A 20,212-nucleotide genomic window follows, 5' to 3' on the forward strand; every position below is an offset into this window, starting at 1 on the left:
GATCTATTTCAACAAACACAAGAGAGACATCAAATTTATAAACTGCCCTTCAGGATGCAAGAATGTTATCGTCAGCACAAGTGCTGGTCGGGGAAGAGAAGTGCGTCACCGCAATCTAATACAGGCGAGGGCGAGTGACCCACACCGCTGCTCCTTACATGCCAAGATATTAAGGGGAACAGATAGGGTAGACAGAGAGAAACTATTTCCGCTGGTCGGGGAGTCTCGGACTAGGGGGGCATAGTCTAAAAATTAAAGCCAGGCCTTTCAGGAGTGAAATTAGGAAACACTTCAACACACAAAGGGTGGGAGAAGTTTGGAAAACTCTTCCACAATTGTTAATTTTAAATCGGAGATTGGTAGATTTCTGTCAACCAAAGGTATTAAGGGATACAGTGCAAAGGAGTTGGGACACAGATCAGTTATGATCTGACTGAATGGCAGAACAGGCTCGAGGGGCTAAATGGCCTCCTCCTGTTCCTATGTTCCTCTTACGGAGCCCGTGAGTGTAGGTGCAATACCCATAAACTCCAGAGTGCCAAGACGATATTCTCTCAGTGGAGTCTCCTGAGTTGGGGGTGGGAAAGGAGGAAAACAAATCTTTTTTCCTCTTTGCTACTGAACTGCATGTACATTTGGGAAGAGTATGAACACAACACAATCCTTAAAGACGTAGATAATTCAGGGCTGCTTGTGTTCACCCACCCGAGCCATGAAGTGGCGGGATTTCACTTGGGAGAGAGGGAGGGACCATGTATAGATTAGTGCAAGAAGCAGCTATATATCACCGAATCATGGAATGATGCAGCACAGGAGGAGGCCATTCGGCCCATCATGCCTGTGCCGGCTCTTTGAAAGAGCTATCCAATTAATCCTGCTTCTCTGCTCTTTCCCCATAGCTCCAATTGTTTTCCCTTCAAGTATTTATCCAATTCCCTTTTGAAAGTTATTATTGAATCTGCTTCCACCGCTCTTTCAGGCAGCGCATTCCAGATCACAACAACTCGCTGCGTAAAAAATGTCTCATATCGCCTCTGGCTCTTTTGCCAATTATCTTCAATCTGTGTCCTCTGGCTACCAATATATAAAATCTCTCATTGGGACGTCTGAAAGCACTTACTCTTTAGCTTATTGCAGACTTTGTTTGCAGTTCCCTTGATGGCGAGTGTAAGCTCTTCCAGTTCTTCTTTGGCTTCTTTTTAAGAGGAGAAAACAAAGTTTTGAATGAACTTCCAAACTTCTAAAAAGGAATATTGGAATCAAAAAATGTTAAACGGCCATTCAGATTGCGAAGGAAGGAAATTCTCAGCAATGCGTTATTAATATCGGCCCTTAATGTTGTTTTCAAGTTCACTATCTCTGTAACACTATTTATTTATTCATTTATTTAGAAAGAAAGACTTACATTTATACAACGCTTTTCACAACCTCACGATATCCCAAAGCGCTTTACAGCCAATGAATTACTTTTGGCGTGTAGTCACTGTTGTAATGTAGGAAACACGGCAACCAAATTGCGCAGAGCAAGATCCCGCAAACAGCAATATGATAATGACCGGATAATCTGTTTTAGTGATGTTGGTTAATGGATAAATATTGGCCAGGACTCCCCTGCTCTTCTTCGGTCTTTTACATCCACCAGAGAACAGACGGGGCCTCGGTTTAGCGTCTCATCTGAACGACGGCACCGCTGACAGTGCAGCACTCCCTCAGTACTGCCCCTCCGACAGTGCGGCGCTCCGTCAGTACCGCCCCTCCGACAGTGCAGCACTCCCTCAGTACTGCCCCTCCGACAATGCGGCGCGCCCTCAGTACTACCCCTCCGACAGTGCGGCGCTCCCTCAGTACCGCCCCTCCGACAGTGCAGTGCTCCCTCAGTACTGCCCCTCCGACAGTGCAGTGCTCCCTCAGGACTGCCCCTCCGACAGTGCAGCGCTCCCTCAGTACTGCCCCTCCGACAGTGCAGCTCTCCCTCAGTACTGCCCCTCCAACAGTGCGGTGCTCCCTCAGTACTGCCCCTCCGACAGTGCAGCACTCCCTCAGTACTGCCCCTCCGACAGTGCAGCACTCCCTCAGTACCACACTGGAGTGTCAGCCTGGATTTTTGTGCTCAAGTCTCTGGAGTGGGACTTGAACCCACAACCTTCTGACTCAGAGGCGAGAGAAAGAGTGCTACCCACTGAGCCACGTCTTGTTTCAGTCGCTTGACGGGCACACACCTGAAACACCATAACCGGTCATGTTTCCTGTATAGATGCTAACGACTGCTGTGGATTTCCAGCATTTTCTGTTTTGTCTTGAAGTCACACTCCAGCAGCTGCAAAGCCCCGCCGGAACAAAACTCTCCCCCCCGCCCCCCCCACCCACCGGGACAAAACTCCCCCCCCCCCCTCCCGCCGGGACAAAACTCCCCACCCCCCGCTCCCTCCCTCCTGCCGGGACAGAACCACCGCCCCCCCCCCCGTCTCGCTCCCTCCCTCCCGCCGGGACAAAACCCCTGCCCCCCCCAGCGGGACAAAACTCCTCCCCTACTGCCCCACCCTCGCCTGCCTCACAAAGCTTGTCCGAATTTGATTTAACCTCTGACTGCAGATTTGATACACAGCTCGCATTGACCAGGCCCAATGCCATCCAGCCCATTACACACTGTGAAGCACTGACCGATTTCAGCTAGGTTCTGTGGGAAGTTCTTTAACGAGCCATTTTTTCTGTACAGTATTTTTAGTTGCATAAAATCGAAGGATTAAGACATAGCAAATTATTGAAATTTTCACCTGGAATCCATAAACAATCCTATTTATTCATAGGCACAGAACTAAACCAAATCAAACTCAGAATGATTGCTTTATGCAACTGCATCTGTTACAGAAAACAGGGCAGTAACCAGCCGAGAATCTCATTTTCAAATAATGTTCAACCTCCTTCCCCTACTTTAAACACCTGCTCCCCGCCTCCCAAATATGGTTTGCGTGAGCAGGGTCAGGAGATAATAGGCACATTTCATCTGCCCATCTCTCCAGGAGGTGACGTGCTTAATGCACAAGTGGTTTGATAGGGCAGATGACACAATGTGCCTCGTCCCTCAAATTCAAGTGTGATGGAACATTCTCCACTCGCCTGGATGAGTGCAGCTCCAACAACACAAGAGGCTCAACGCCATCCAGGACAAAGCAGCCCGATTCATTGGCAGCCCATCCACCACCTTAAACATTCACTCCCTGCACCACCGGCGCACCGTGGCTGCAGTGTGTACCATCTACAAGATGCATTGCAACAACTCGCCAAGGCTTCTTCGGCAGCACCGCCCAAACCCGCGACCTCTTCCACCTAGAAGGACAAGGGCAGCAGGCGCATGGGAACTCCACCACCTCCAAGTTCCCCTCCAAGTCACACACCATCCTGACTTAGAAGTATATCGGCCGTTCCTTCATCGTCGCTGGGTCAAAATCCTGGAACTCCCTCCCTAACAGCACTGTGGGAGTACCTTCACCACACGGACTGCAGCGGTTCAAGGCGGCGGCTCACCACCACCTTCTCAAGGGCAACTAGGGATGGGCAATAAATGTTGGCCTTGCCAGCGACGCCCACATCCCAGAAACGAATAAAAAATTAAATCAGCTACACAACGTGCAGGTTAACAAGAGGAAGGAGGGAGCATGAAAGCAGTGTTAAATTGCATTTAGATAGCGCCTCTAATGTAGGAAAATGCACCGACTCACTTCATAGAGGACAAAACGGACACTGAACCAAGAGGAGATATTAGGAGGAGTGATAAAAGCTTTGTCAAAGAGATGGGTTGAAGGAGGGTCTTAAACAAGGAGACGGAGCTGGGGAGATTTAGAACATAAGAAATAGGAGCAAGAGGAGACCATTCGGCCCTTCGAGCCTGCTCCGCCATTCAATGAGATCATGGCTCATCTTCTGCCTCAACTCCATTCACCGGCCCTATCGCCATATCCCTTGATTCCTTTACTAGTCAGAAATCTATCGACTTCTGTTTTGAATATACCCAATGACTTGAGCCTCCACAGCCCTCTGGGGTAGAGAATTCCAAAGATCCACCACCCTCTGAGTGAAGAGATTTCTTCTCATCTCAGTCCTGAATGGCCTACCCTTTATCCTGAGGCTGTGCCCCCTGGTTCTAGACTTCCCAGCCGAAGGAAAAATTCTCCCAGCATCCACCCTATCAAGCCCTGTAATAATTTTGTATGCTTCAATGAGATCCCCTCTCATTCTTCTGAATTCAAGAGAATACAGGCCTAGTTTACTCAATCTCTTCTCATGCGACATCCCAGGAATCAATCTCGTGAACCTTCGTTGCACTCCCTCTATGGCCAGTATATCCTTCCTTAGGTAAGGAGACCAAAATTTTACACAGTACTCCAGGTGTGGTCTCAACAAGGCCCTATACAATTGGAGTAAGACTTCTTTACTCCTGTACTCAAATCCTCTTGTAATGAAGGCCAGCATACCATTTGCCTTCCTAATGGCTTGCTGCACCTGCACATTCACTTTCAGTGACTAATGTACAAGGACACCCAGGTCCCTTTGAACATCTGCACTCCCCAATCTTTCACCATTTAGGAAATACTCTGCCTTTGTTTTTTCTACGGAAGTGGATAATTTCACATTTATCCACATTATATTCCATCTGCCATGTTCTCGCCCACTCACTGAGCCTGTCGAGATCCCCTTGAAGCCTCGTCACATCTTCCACACAACTGACACTGCCACCTAGCTTTGTATCATCAGCAAATTTGGAAATGTTACATTTCGTCCCCTCATCCAAATCATTGATATAGATTGTGAATAGCTGGGGCCCAAGCACCGATCCTTGCGGTACTCAGCAAGTCACCACCTGCCATCCTGAAAAAGAACCGTTTATCCCTACTTTTTGTTTTCTGGAGGGAACCCGAGTGTGTGGGGGGGCTAAATCTGAGGGATGGAGAGTTGAAGGGGAAGGGTGGTAGTCGGGGGCGTGGTTAGAGGAATAGGAAGGGGCGAGGCCACGAAGGGCTTTAAACATGAAGATGACAATTTTTAATTTGAGGCGTTGGGACACCGGGAACCAACGTAGGTCAGCAAGGACAGGGGTGAGGGGTGAACGGGACTTGGTACGGAATAGGATACGGGTAGCAGAGTATTGGATAAGCTGAAATTTATGGCGGGTGCCGGGTGGAAGGCGGGCCAGGAGGACAATACAATTGTCGAGTCTGGGGGTGACAGAAGATGTGGATGAAGGTTTTCGCAGCAAAAGGACTGAGGTGAGGTGGAGGTGGAAGTAGAAGTAGGTGGTCGCTCTGAGGGAGAAGATTTGGAATGGGAAGCTCAGCTCGGAGTTGAATAGGACGTGAAGGATTCAAAGAGTCCGTTTGAACCGGAGACAGTGGGCAGGAAGGGGGTGGAGCTGGTTGTAAGGGTAAGGAATTTGTGGCAAGGACTAAAGACAACGGCTGGGTGTCGGACAAGAGAAGAGGCAATGGAGAGGTAGAGCAGGGGGTTATCAACATGCATGTGGAAGCTGGCCACATGTCTCCTGATGTCAATGCCAAGAGATAGCTTGTCAATGAGGAAGAGACGACAGCCAAGAATAGGTCCTTGAGGGGACTCCAGAGGTTACAGCTCGGATGTGGAAAGAGAAACCACGATTGGATAGGCAAGAGTGAAATCAAGCGTTGGAGGGAGGTCAACCAAGCCGAGAGGTCACGAAGGGATAACGTATCCTGGTCACAATCTCAGAGAATGATTTTTGAGACTTTGTTTAAGGTTCTTCGGTGTTGTGGGAAGTGCGGGAACCCGATTGGAGATGCCTGACCATTTTTAATGGATTTGTTCTAGGGTTGACTTTTCTGAGGCAATCCAAGAATGGCGTTGAGTGAGCCAAGGGGAAAGTTGAATGTTATCTTGGGGCATTAGCAGACTTTGTCCTTAGCAGGTCTGCAGCAGCAACCAGTGAAGCAGAGAGATGTGGTGATTGCAGGGCTTGTCTGGGTGGCCGGGTTTAGATGGGCTAAGTGGCTACATCCATCTTGCAAGTTGACTGGTTTTTCCCCCAAGCTCATCAAGTTCCAGTTAGTTTGCGCTCAGATGCAAAACTGTGTCTTGTATCTATTTTCTACAGTTCACATGGAAGAAAAATTAAAGTTATTAGTAGAGAAAACAAAAAACTCCCAAATTATGCTCAGAGAACGATTTTGAAAATATTTTAGGGATAAAATGATGTTCACACAATATTTTGACAAAATTGAATTTTGAAAAATGCAATAAATGTCTTTAGCTGATGCAACAGATCTTTCCTTTACCATCTTCATGTGAAAGGGGCTCTTCACTCTCCTGCACACACTCCCATCCCAAACAGGCAACGGTCTCACCAACCTGGCTACAGCTCGGTGATTGAAACAAAGCAGCTGGCTCAAATCATTTCATAAATATCAAACTACTTACACGGAAATGCTCATGTTCCCCGTTTAAAGTAATTCGAAAAGCTTCAAGAGAAAATATCTGAAACGTTTTAATTGTTTTTAATCTCTAATGGTTTTAGTTTAAATTTATAAATGGAGTTGCAGAAAGCACTATTTTGTTGGAATGCAAGTTCTCTCATTGGGCGACTGGGCTCAAGCTGCAGATATCGGAACACTCACTCAGGACTCCGGTAAATAAAAATTCACAACCTCAGTTGGCCCGGTATTTAAAAATTGCATCTATTTTCTGCGCTCTTCCTTTCCTGTCCCCACCCCCGACCCCAAACAGGGGAAAATTGTCCTTAGTATTTGGTCCAATGCAGGGCAATTCCCAATATCCCATCTGGAATTCCAGTATGGATCATATGGGAAGACATCCTGAAGTTATCAAACCAGACAACATTTATTCAGTGCCAAAATCTGCAGAAACAGTGACTGCGTCCCACATCATCTTACTAAATTATAGGCAGAAAATGTTAAGGACTACGCACAGAGCAGTGTGCGAGGTCTCCAATGGCCTGCGCCTACAGACCAGAGGATAGTTTGTGCTCGCAGAGATAAGTTCTTGTCAGCTAACCCCATCCCGTTGCTGTCTTAGTCCATTTGACTGTGTCATGCTTTCACTTGCCAGCGAAGATTACACCCGAGTATATATTGCACCGCCCTAATGGAAACTGGCAGATGACAAAGCAAAATGACAACTTCATTCAGCCAACATTTCAGAGTCTGCATACACATGGATTTCCCTTAGTCAATTTCTACATTATTTAACGTACTAGCATATCTTCTGTGCTTTTTTCTCTCAGAGTTGGAGGACATGCTATTTCATAACGGAAGTGTTATTAACAAAGTGGGGTAAGTGTCACAGGAAGTAAGCGTGAGAGGACATTTAACATTACTAGTAAATCTCCTGTGGCATTTCTCGCAGCGAGATGAAGGTTTTAGAAGAACAGGTGGTGTTAAGCAGAGTCCTGTTACCAGGGGCACTGGCCTATCAGCACGGGGGGGTAGCCCTGGAGTCAGCTGGTACAGGATGAGAGTGCAGAGACTGGGGGTAGCCCTGGAGTCAGCTGGTACAGGATGAGTGTGCAGAGACTGGGGTAGCTCTGGAGTCAGTTGGTACAGGATGAGAGTGCAGAGACTGGGGGTAGCCCTGGAGTCAGCTGGTACAGGATGAGAGTGCAGAGACTGGGGGTAGCCCTGGAGTCAGCTGGTACAGGATGAGAGTGCAGAGACTGGGGGTAGCTCTGGAGTCAGCTGGTACAGGATGAGTGTGCAGAGACTGGGGGTAGCCCTGGAGTCAGCTGGTACAGGATGAGTGTGCAGAGACTGGGGGTAGCCCTGGAGTCAGTTGGTACAGGATGAGAGTGCAGAGACTGGGGGTAGCCCTGGAGTCAGCTGGTACAGGATGAGTGTGCAGAGACTGGGGGTAGCTCTGGAGTCAGCTGGTACAGGATGAGTGGGCAGAGACTGGGGGTAGCCCTGGAGTCAGCTGGTACAGGATGAGAGTGCAGAGACTGGGGTAGCCCTGGAGTCAGCTGGTACAGGATGAGAGTGCAGAGTCCAGCAGTACTTTGAAGTGGGTTTCTAGGGTTTCCGACATAGACATGATGCGGCAAATCTTAGAATCACAGAATGGTTACAGCACAGTAGGCCGCCATTCGGCCCGTACCGTCTCTCTGCAAGAGCACTTCAGCTAGTCCCACCCCCCCGCTCTTTCCCCATAGCACTGCAATTTTTTTTCTATCAGGTATTTATCCAACTCCCTTTAGAAAGCCACGAGTGAATGGCCTCCTTCTGCGCTGTAAATTTCTATGACATTTCTATAGGGTCTGGGAAGGGGACTAAAGGTTCCAGGGTCACCCAGAGAGGGAGCTTCAAGCAATACTGGAGCAGGTGCTGGAATCTGGGGGCATTGGGAGTGAGTTCTAAAGATCTGGAAGCATTGGGGTGGTTATGGGATTAGGGAGCATTAGGAATGCAGTCTAGGGATTTGTGTGCACAGAGATGGGGCTGAGAGATTTAGAAGTGGGGGAGAGGGGAGCGAGGAAATACAAGGATGGAGCGCCAGAAGGACTCAGTTATGAGGTTGGAAGCACTGGAGGTTGCTGGGATCGGACAGTGTTATAGGGACCCGGGTCTAACCTCCTTGGGAGGGGCCCAAGAGACTGGGATCCAAACTATCACCCTCCCCCACCCTGCACGATCCCATCACCAATCCCCCCATCACCAGCTAGTTCCCATCAGCACATTCTTGCCTTCAAGTATTTAAGGATAAAGTTTCTGCTTGTTAAAATGTACGGGCAGAAGATTATGGGATGGGGTGCACTATTGCTTGATATGCAGTCCCAACAAGTGCCAGGTGATCACTATTAAAGAGTTTGCTGACTTGTATAATTCAGAAAAGGGGTTTCTAAACTGAATATATAAAATCAAAAGCGATGATCTGTTCGCTAAACATTGCTTTCTTTTTCAAAGCAGCAACTAAACGCCAACAGCTGTTTTTAACTCCATCGCTGTTACTGGTCACACGTTCTGCTTCTGTTTTTCCGTGAAGCGTTCACAATAGGAAAGCACAATTGTGATGTATTTATATCAGTTCATCCGTTGCCTGAAATAAAAGATTTTGAAAATTCAATCTCCAAGTTTCTTTCAGTCGTTTGGATAAAGCGAAGAAACTGGCCAGCTCCTGCTGATGCACATATAACTTGTGGGGGATTTTTATAATCTGCACATCCTCAGCGTGCAGAGATTGCAATCCGGACAGTTTGCATTCTGAGCACACGCAATTTGCAGTAGACTTGATCCAAAGCTTGCTCAACTATCGCAGTATATTGACCAGGCTACTGAGAGCCCGAGGCATTCAATTAAAAACCTTAATGACAACACTGAAAGACAACTCAATGGACAAATTTAACCAAGTTATTGTGAAATATGCGACTTTAGTGTTTAAATATGTTTGAAAATTAGAAGTTTGAGTTATTGCACAAAAACGGCACATGAAAAAGTTCTCAGATGAAGGCCGACAAATCTGCTCCCCAAGCTGCCTAGTAGCCAGTGTGTGGAACAGCAGAATCACCAGCCAGCACTTTAATGGGGAAATCCTGTGTCACGTGGTGTGGACACTGCACTGAAGATCCCATTGGGACAGTTGGCATAGGTCCTTTGAACGGAAAGGTGACAGGACATACCGATTTTAATAAAAATGCAGAGATAGATTCTAGAAACCGCAAAACTTAACATTCTAGAAACTGTAAACTATATTGCTGCTAGTTCAAAATAAAACCATGCAATGCCAGTCCTGTATTTAGCCAAAGACCAGGTCATGCTGCTCAACATCAGTTTTCAGTTCAGCCAAGACACAATACAACTTAATTTAGTTTTAAACTACAAGTAACCACGTGGATTTCAAACCATGCCAGTTAAAAGGGTTGCGAGGGGAGATAAGCAGGGTCTCTTTAGATCAAGTTGACATGCTTAGCAACGGTAGAGTAGTTCAGAGGCCACCATCCTTGGCACTCCAATAGGTTTGTCACTGGGGCTGGGATTCTGACACTCAGTACCAGATAATCTTGCAAACTAATGGACCGAGCTGGACAAGTTGTCTCCCCTCTGGTTGTTTTGCCAATTATCTTCAATCTGTGTCCTCTGGTTACCGACCCTCCTGCCACTGGAAACAGTTTCTCCTTATTTACTCGATCAAAACCCCTCATGATTTTGAACACCTCCATTAAACCACCCTTTAACCTGAAGGAGAACAATCCCAGCTTCTCTAATTTCTCCACATAACTGAACCCCCTGATCCCTGGAACCATTCTAGCAAATCTCCTCTGCACCCTCTCCATGGCCCTGACATCCTTCCTAAAGTGTGGTGTCCAGAATTGGACAATACTCCAGCTGGGGTCTAACCAGAGATTTATAAAGGTTCAGCATAACTTCCTTGCTTTCATGCTCTACGCCTCGAATTACCAGAGCTGTGTTGGCAAACTGCACGGTTTAAGTTAGTTAAACTCCACGCTCACACTTGACGGTCCTGGTACTGATCAATCTACGCCCACTCTTTCTGGGCTTGGGTAAGTGGGGTGTGGCTCTGGAAAAGAGAAAGAGTGTGAGCGCAAACAGAAACTTTATCCCTGAGGATTTCCCAAGTATGGTCACGGTTTCCATCAATAAAATATTGCCAAAGCAATTAAGAACCAATTTAAGAATATAAGAATTAGGAGCAGTAGGCCATACAGCCCTTCGATCTCAGCCTTGAATATACTCATTGACTGAGCCTCCACAGCCCGCTGGGGTAGAGAATTCCAAAGATTCACAACCCTCTGAGTGAAGAAATTCCTCCTCATCTCAGTCTTAAATGGCCGACCCCTTATCCTGAGACTGTGACCCCTGGTTCTGGACTCTCCAGCTAGGGGAAACCACCTCTCAGCATCTACCCTGTCAATCCCCCTCAGAATCGTGTATGTTTCAATGAGATCACCTCTCATTCTTCTAAACTCCAGAGAGTATCGGCCCATTCTACACAATCTCTCCTCATACGACAGCCCTCTCATCCCAGGAATCAATCTAGTGAACCTTTCTGGCACTCCCTCATAGGCAAGTGCATTCTTCCTCAGATAAGGAGACCAAAACGGAGCACAGTACTCCAGGTGTGGTCTCACCAATGCCCTGCACAATTGTAGTAAGACTTCCTTACTCCTGTACTCCAACCCCTTGCAATAATTTAATGCTGAGGTGGAGAGAGTAAAGCGAGGAGAAATTTCACTTGCAATTTTCATAAACAAATTTCTGGATGCATTTAAATGCGTGTTGAAGTTATACAGAATACCGCAGAGTATAATTCACTGCTGCAATACTAGCTACATACCAGGCAAAAAGTGAACCTGGCGGCCACTTTGAAAACCGATAGCTCCAGCTCAGCGTCCAGGAGCGGAGATATCGCTGACTCCAGCTCAGCGTCCAGGAGCGGAGATATCGCTGACTCCAGCTCAGCGTCCAGGAGCGGCGATATCGCTGACTCCAGCTCAGCGTCCAGGAGCGGAGATATCGCTGACTCCAGCTCAGCGTCCAGGAGCGGCGATATCGCTGACTCCAGCTCAGCGTCCAGGAGCGGAGATATCGCCGACTCCAGCTCAGCGTCCAGGAGCGGAGATATCGCTGACTCCAGCTCAGCGTCCAGGAGCGGAGATATCGCCGACTCCAGCTCAGCGTCCAGGAGCGGAGATATCGCCGACTCCAGCTCAGCGTCCAGGAGCGGAGATATCGCCGACTCCAGCTCAGCGTCCAGGAGCGGAGATATCGCCGACACCAGCTCAGCGTCCAGGAGCGGAGATATCGCCGACTCCAGCTCAGCGTCCAGGGGCGGAGATATCGCCGACTCCAGCTCAGCGTCCAGGAGCGGCGATATCGCTGACTCCAGCTCAGCGTCCAGGAGCGGCGATATCGCTGACTCCAGCTCAGCGTCCAGGAGCGGCGATATCGCTGACTCCAGCTCAGCGTCCAGGAGCGGAGATATCGCCGACTCCAGCTCATCGTCCAGGAGCGGAGATATCGCCGACTCCAGCTCAGCGTCCAGGAGCGGAGATATCGCCGACTCCAGCTCAGCGTCCAGGAGCAGCGATATCGCCGACTCCAGCTCAGCGTCCAGGGGCGGAGATATCGCCGACTCCAGCTCAGCGTCCAGGAGCGGAGATATCGCCGACTCCAGCTCAGCGTCCAGGAGCGGAGATATCGCCGACTCCAGCTCAGCGTCCAGGGGCGGAGATATCGCCGACTCCAGCTCAGCATCCAGGAGCGGCGATATCGCTGACTCCAGCTCAGCATCCAGGAGCGGCGATATCGCTGACTCCAGCTCAGCGTCCAGGAGCGGAGATATCGCCGACTCCAGCTCAGCAGCCAGGAGCGGAGATATCGCTGACTCCAGCTCAGCGTCCAGGAGCGGAGATATTGCTGACTCCAGCTCAGCAGCCAGGAGCGGAGATATCGCCGACTCCAGCTCAGCGTCCAGGAGCGGAGATATCGCTGACTCCAGCTCAGCATCCAGGAGCGGAGATATCGCTGACTCCAGCTCAGCGTCCAGGAGCGGAGATATCGCCGACTCCAGCTCAGCGTCCAGGAGCGGAGATATCGCCGACTCCAGCTCAGCATCCAGGAGCGGAGATATCGCCGACTCCAGCTCAGCAGCCAGGAGCGGAGATATCGCTGACTCCAGCTCAGCAGCCAGGAGCGGAGATATCGCTGACTCCAGCTCAGCGTCCAGGGGCGGAGATATCGCTGACTCCAGCTCAGCAGCCAGGAGCGGAGATATCGCCGACTCCAGCTCAGCAGCCAGGAGCGGAGATATCGCCGACTCCAGCTCAGCATCCAGGAGCGGTGATATCGCCGACTCCAGCTCAGCAGCCAGGAGCGGAGATATCGCTGACTCCAGCTCAGCGTCCAGGAGCGGAGATATCGCTGACTCCAGCTAGCTCAATGGAACCACCTGCTGAATAAATCCACGGCGCGTGTCAGCAGGGTGTCACTTCAACACATTCCTGATCTCAACTAGTTTCTACAGAGTTCAGGCAAGGACAGAGATAGACACAAGACCACACAGGCCAGATGTTACATTTTGTGACAATTTAGAAAAAAGCTGGTATGGGATCTTGAGCCTGAAACTTACAGGCACTTTCCAATTGGCAAAGTTCCCTGATCAATAATTAACCTGTGCTTGGAGCTTCACTTAATCAAACTGCGGTCTTAAAGGGGCAATGCTCCCCTTAGCAGCAGAATAATACATTGCGGATCAAATTACCGTTAGTAACTAGCAGAACCTCTGCTATATAAACAAAGTTCTTAAGTGTCAACCATCAACAAAGCTAATAATTTCCTGCTCATTTCTTCTGATTTTTCTTGGCAAGTTCCAGATGTCAATTGGCCTCTAACTGACCTCGAGAAACCACAGCAATTAGACCCATGGCCTTAAAAGGGGCTACATCTGCCACTCCCAACTGCACCGTCACAGCATAATAACACACTTAATGTTACCTGGGATAATGTTTCTGGCTTAACAGTGTACCCTCTGAAGAAACACAGATCTCTCACACCGGCTTAGGAAATCTAATCCAGGGATCAGGCATCCACTGATCATAATTTCAAAATGTCAAAACTAGATATTTTAAAGTCAGCTACTTCATGCTGGTTTCTTCTGACTTGTAAATTTACAAGGACCTCCCAATCTGCAGATCCACCCCCTTTCCAACAATTAACCTCTAATTCAGCTCAAAGATAAACAGCACTTGCACAGGCTACCTTAAAAATAATTCCACCTTAAAATGATGTCATGCTCTTGTTTTTATAAAGCAGTGTGCCGCCTAACCTGAGCCAAGTTATGTCACAAGAGATCACTGAGCATTTTTATAAAGGTTGATGTGCGAGGGTGGGAAGTGTTGCACTGAAGGCAATTAGAATCTCTCAGCCCATCGCGCCTGTGCCGGCTCTGAAAGAACTAGCCAATTGGTTCCACTCCCCCTCCAGAGCCCTGCACATTTTTCCTTTTCAAGAATATGTCAAATTCCCTTTCGAAAGTTACTATTGAATCTGCTTCCACCACCCTTTCAGGCAGCGCATTCCAGATCACAACAACTCACTGCATAAAAAAATGTCTTCTCATCTCCCCTCTGGTTCTTTTGCCAATTACCTTCACTCTGTGTCCCCTGGTTACCGACCCTCCTGCCACTGGAAACAGTTTCTCCTTATTTACTCTATCAAAACCCCTTCATAATATTGAGCGCCTCTATTAAACCTCCGCTTAACCTTAAGGAGAACAATTCCAGCTTCTCTGGTTTCTCCACATAACTGAAATCCCTCATCCCTGGGACTATTCCAGTCAATCTCCTCTGCATCCTCTCCAAGGCTTTGACATCCTCAAGTGTGGTGCCCAGAACTAAACACCATACTCCAGCTGAGGCCTAACCTTTTATACTCTACACCTCCTATTTATAATCCCGTATGCCTTTTTAACAGCCATATCAACTTGTGATGCCACCTTCAAAGATTAGTGTACGCACACCCCCAGGGCTCTGTTCCTGCGCCCCCTTTTAAAATTGTAGTTTAAGTTGTCTCTCCCTCATTCTTCTTCCAAACATGCATCACTTCACAGGCAATAACATTTTAACAAAACGATGATGGGAGAGCTTGGTGCGCTGGTGGCTGGGACACACCTTCACATTGAAAGGGCACAAAAAAAGCACTGCAGAGGTGTACCAGTGCAGGCCCTACACACGAGCCAACACATTAATGACCACATTTCAGAAAAGCTGTAATACTCAAACCAGTGCCTCCAAGAGCCTGGATTTGTTGATTATTGCTGATGCTGTACTAAAACTATACGAAGCAGTTATTTTGGGAGAGACTCACGACTTCTCGATTGCCCACAGTACTTGGGAGATATCAAGTGTAACTAAACACTGTTTCAATGGAACTCGTGCACAGTAATTATGGTTAAAAATCTTAAAATGAGGAAGAGCTGAGCACTTCTCCTTTTATGCTGCAGTGCCACTGTTGAAATTACTTCCCTGCCACATCCTTGTGTAGGTCTGACACATCAGCTGAACTGTCAGCCAGCCTTCACACACACCCAGCTGTCAGCTGCAGAGACTCCAATACAGGGCAGGAAAACACAATGTTCTAGTGCTTCCTGGATACCAAGGCAAAACAGACAGATGTTAAATAATTCGGCACTTCTCTGCTACTCCAATTATAATGCTGACGCACAAAAAATGATGCCAAAGTATTGCGCGTATATTGTATATTCAAAACCGAGCTCGATAGGTTTTGGGGCATTAAAGGAATCCAAGGATATGAGGAGGGGGCAAGAAAGTGGAGTTGATGTAGAAGATCAGCCATGATTTAGTGAATGGCGGGGCAGGCTCGAGAGGCCGAATGGCCTACTCCAAGTTCTTGTGTTGTGTTCAAATATTCACATAGATTACAAAGGAACAGGTGGAGGCTATTCAGCCCCTCGAGCCTGTTCTGCCATTTAATGAAATCATGGCTCGTCCGTATCTTAACTAGTTCCACCTGCCTTGGCTCCGTATCCTTTTATACCCTTGTCTAGCAAAAATCTATCAATCTCAGATTGAAAGTTATTAACTGAGCTAGCATCTACTGCGTTGTGTGGGAGAGTTCCACACTTCTACCACCCTGTGTGTGAAGAAGTGTTTCCTAACTTCTCTCCTGAATGGCCTGGCTCTCGTTTTAAGGTTATGTCCCCTTGTCCTAGGCTCCCCCACCCCCACCCCCCTCAATCCCACCACATTCAGATAATCTGAAAAGATTATCCTTTGCTTCAATCAATAGTAGATTGAAAACTGTTTTATTCATATCGCAGGGCTCTAATGCCACTGAACAAGCAATCACACGCACCTCAACAAAACCTACCAGCCAAACCCAAGTCATTCCTCAGATAAGGCACAAGGGGAGGATTGCCTGGGTCTGTACCTGGGCACAGCGAATATCCGAGAATCAGGCAGGCTGAAGTACAAGGAACCCAATATTCACCGCACCATCTAACTTCTAAAAGGGATCATGGTTCATTCCTACTTCATAATGATCCACAAATTGTCATTGCATTTTGGTGCAGACATGCCACTCAGACCTACTGATGCTGTTTGTGGGAGCTTGCTGTGTGCAAATTGGCTGCCATGTTTCCTACATTACAACCATGACTACACTTCAGAAAGTGGCTGTAAAGCGCTTTGGGACGTCCCGAGGTTGTGAGAGGTGCTGGAGAAATGCGAGTCTTTCTTCTAAGTGGCAAAAATCTCAGCTGAACTGTTCGGTCAGGAGAGAAGTGTGTACGCGACAATTCATAATACTGTTCGAGTGTGACTGAACAGATACCACAGAGCACGCTGGTGTGCCACCTGCACTGAATTTACCCACTCATTAGTCACATTTTAATGGCTCGCAACTCGAGACCGACAACTCAGTAAGCAGACCAACCCTTCCAGGGTATGCTTGGTTTCCCAGAAACAAGGACACGGAGACTCAAGTTTTCCACACGCTTCCTTAGCTCAGGCCCTGGTCTGTGCGCGGGCAAGGTTTAACAGCAAGAAAAGGGCACCACAATCCTCTGTACAGGAAATGTCCAGTTTTACAAATAAAGGAGTTTACTCTGGAAACCTCACGTATAAAAAACACATCTGAAAGGAGCGGACTGTCAAGTTCAAAGAATTACTTTGATAAAGTTCTTCTCAACCTGCACATGACTGAGAAAGTTGAAAGATCTTTAATAGCATTAAGAAAGCACTACGTTAAAGGTATTATACTGCATATAAATGCACGTTGTTCATATAATGTATAGAATTTCCAACTATTTATGGCGATGGTTTCATTTTCAGGTAATGCAATTTCTAGTGTAAACACAATCAATCTCTTTCAGCCAGAAATCCTCAGCTAGTAAAGCTCTCATGTCCAGTAAGTGGGGCTCGGTGTCCATTGCCACACAACTGCAAGACACAACTTCCTTTCCCGGCTGCCCTTGCTTACCAAATATTAACTGGCAATCATCTTGTTTCACTGGTATGGTGGGGGAGAGAAGAGACGAGAGCGCGCGAGAGAAAGAGAAGTGTCGCCCTTTCCTCATTTCCCCACCATTTCATTTATCGCTCTCATTTTCCTGTTCAACAACCACACAGATGTGATGCTGACTGCCATTCCACGGCAGGAATCAATGACACTGCTGAATTACCACACACATCTCCCCAACACTTAAGCTTAATCACAAACCGCAAACATGTGGCATCTGGAAATCTCTAGAATTCCCATTATGGGTTGAATCAGAACTCGCAAAGACTGCCTCATCACTATATATCCGGCCACCGCTCAACTCAAACTTTCCCTTTCAGCCTGAAGGATCTTGACTCAAATTCCTCAAGCATTCCTCCCTCTCAGCTCTGTGCACAACACGGAGAGCCAGCCCGAGAGTCACACACAATAGGCCCAATGACAACTTCTATGCTTTTCTAGTCTTTCCACACAGGAAAGGCATGATGGGCCAAATGGCCTCCTTGTGCTGTTATGCTGCTACATCTCTACAACAACTGGTATTTATATAGCGCCTTTAATGTAGTAAAACGTCCCAAGGTGCTTCACAAGACCAATTATCAAACAGAATTTGACACCGAGCCACATAAGGAGATAGTAGGACAGGTGACCAAAAGCTTGGTCAAAGAGGGAAGTTTTAAGGAGCGTCTTAAAGAAGAGGGAGATCTTCCAATGAGAATGGCCTTCATACAGATCGACTGCCCTCAGTTTGTACAATAAGACTACAATTATAATTACCACAGAAATATAGACTGCAATATTAACCAAACGGTGTGGACCAATCACCCACAATAATTAATAACTAACTATTTACTATGTAGAGCCGTGGAGGGATTGGCTAAACCCTAACCACAAGTTTTCTTTTTGAAACTGACTCCCATTTTCCCCGCACCTCTCCTCGCCAATTTTCTCCCTGCTTCTCCTGAATACGTCAACTCTTTTCCCCAGCAGCAGTGATCCAATAGCTTGCTCCAGCGGCTGTAACGCCATGCGTGAGGTCGGACAGCGAGTGCCAGCAGGTTGTTTGACCGTGCAGGGATCATTGCCAACCCCAATCCTCTCCTCACCCAACACATGCAGGAAAGGGAATCTCGGCTGATTCTTCCTCTCCATATCCTCAGGCCAACTGCACTTCCCTTACTTCTGCTCCAGCGGAGACCGGCCAACTCTGGGTCTGAATGACAGTCATTCAATTCATAAACTTGCTGAACTTGGGAACAGGAGGAGGCCATTCAGCCTCTTGAGCTTGTTCCACCATTCAATTAGGTCATGGCTGATCTGTATCTCAACACAATTAACCATCTTGGTTCCGTAACCCTTAATACTCTTGCCTAACAAAAATCGATCAACCTCAGTTATGAAATTTTTAATTGAGCCCCAGCATCAACAGATTTTTTTTTTTTGGGGGGGGGGGGGGGGGGGTGGAGGAGTGTTCCAGATTTCCACCACCCTTTGTGTGAAGAAGTGCTTCCTGACATCACCCCTGAACGGCCTGGCTCTAATTTTAAGGTGATGCCCCCTTGTTCTGGACTCCCCCCACCAGAGGAAATAGTTTCTCTCGATCTACCCGATCAACTCCTTGAATCATCTTAAACACCTCGATTAGATCACCCCTTAATCTTCTATACTCAAGGGAATACAAGCCTAGCCTAGGAGTCATCCGGAGACTAAGTTACTCAGCAAATCACGGAGCGACGATAAAATTGCAGCTCCTTGGCCAACTACAAAATAAATGCATGAATTTACTAGGAAATGTTAACATTTATTTCATTCTAATATATAATTAGCTAATGGAGCTAAAGTAGATACTAGCATCATGACTTGCTGCTGAATCAAGTTGCATGGGTGGTGGAAATGCCTCGAACATTAAAGCTTGAAGTCGATTTAAACAGACTAAATAACCCAATAGCCTTCTGTAACCCTTAATACCCTTGCCCAAAAAGGCGATCTATTCAGAACTTGCAATTTCAGTTAACTCATTAAAAATAGACACAATTATTTGTACCCTTTTACTCTCGCATAGCTTGAACTGATGCTGTAATATTACAAGTGACTACACTTCATTAGCTGTAAAGCACTTTGGGACACCGTGAGCTTGTGAAAGGTGCTGTTTTAATGCAAGTTCTTTCTTTCTACATCCAATCTGGTGAGTCTCTCCAGGAATGCCATCAGGTCCCGATGCTTTGTCATTCTTCATAGACCTTCTAGAGGCTTCTATTTGCCCAGTGGTCAGTGGAGCATCCAAGAGGTCAACATTGGCCTCGTCCTCATCCTGTGCTTCCTCAGCAATACTCGACAAAGTGTTGACCAACTGATGAAAGTCCTTCTGTGGCTCGGTGTCAATTTTTGTTTGAAGTGCCTTAGAGTCAGAGTCATACAGCACAGAAAGAGGCCCTTCGGCCCATCATGTCCGCGCCGGCCATCAAGCCCTGTCTATTCTAATCCCATTTTCCAGCACTTGGTCCGTAGCCTTGTATGCTATGGCGTTTCAAGTGCTCATCTAAATGCTTGTTGAATGTTGAGGGTTCCTGTCTCTATCATCCTTTCAGGCAGTGAGTTCCAGATTCCAACCACCCTCTGGGTGAAAACGTTTTTCCTCTAAACCTCCTGCCTCTTACCTTGAAACTATGCCCCTTTGTTATTGACCCCTCTACTAAGGGGAAAAGTTCCTTTCTATCTACCCTATCTATGCCCCTCATAATTTTGTACACCTCAGTCAGGTCCCCCCCTCAGCCTTCTCTGCTCTACTTGGGATGTTTTATTACGTTAAAGGCAGTATATAAATGCAAGTTGTTGACACTGCAGTGACTTCTGTACAAACACACGACATGTCTTTACGAAATCCCTTTCCCTACTATTCCAGCGAAGGGCATGTCAGTGTGTGTTCTGCTGCGCTCAAAACTCTCAGATCTGCTCTCAGTTGACTGTAGTGTCGCTGGTTTTGGAACAGTAATGAAGAGCCACCTGAACAAGAAACAACCAATGAATTTAACCACCTCCTACCCAAAGTCAGGAAATGGTGGTGAGCGCTGAGATTTAAAAGGTCCCATCCATCACAACCAATCCAGGCAACAGACCCATCCCGTCATCATTACTGGGGACCAAAGCACTATAAAACGAGCACATATATTGAAGTCCACATGCTGGGGATGGTTCACCAATGC

At 47.5% G+C, this 20,212-nt stretch overlaps 1 protein-coding gene across 3 annotated transcripts in view; it reads right to left on the reverse strand.

Annotated features, from left to right (window-relative positions):
* The window catches only part of LOC147103523 (syntaxin-2-like), a 94,383-nt gene that overhangs the window by 63,086 nt on the left and 11,085 nt on the right, over window positions 1–20,212 (reverse strand). For all 3 annotated transcript variants that reach the window (XM_086011891.1, XM_086011893.1, XM_086011892.1), the window contains exon 4: window positions 1,121–1,195. In XM_086011891.1, coding sequence (XP_085868017.1) covers window positions 1,121–1,195 — 75 coding nt within the window. The remainder of the gene's footprint in view (window positions 1–1,120; window positions 1,196–20,212) is intronic.

This window comes from Somniosus microcephalus, chromosome 19 (assembly GCF_052327205.1).
Source record: "Somniosus microcephalus isolate GS21.2 chromosome 19, FLI_Smic_1.0, whole genome shotgun sequence".
NCBI lineage: Eukaryota > Metazoa > Chordata > Chondrichthyes > Squaliformes > Somniosidae > Somniosus > Somniosus microcephalus.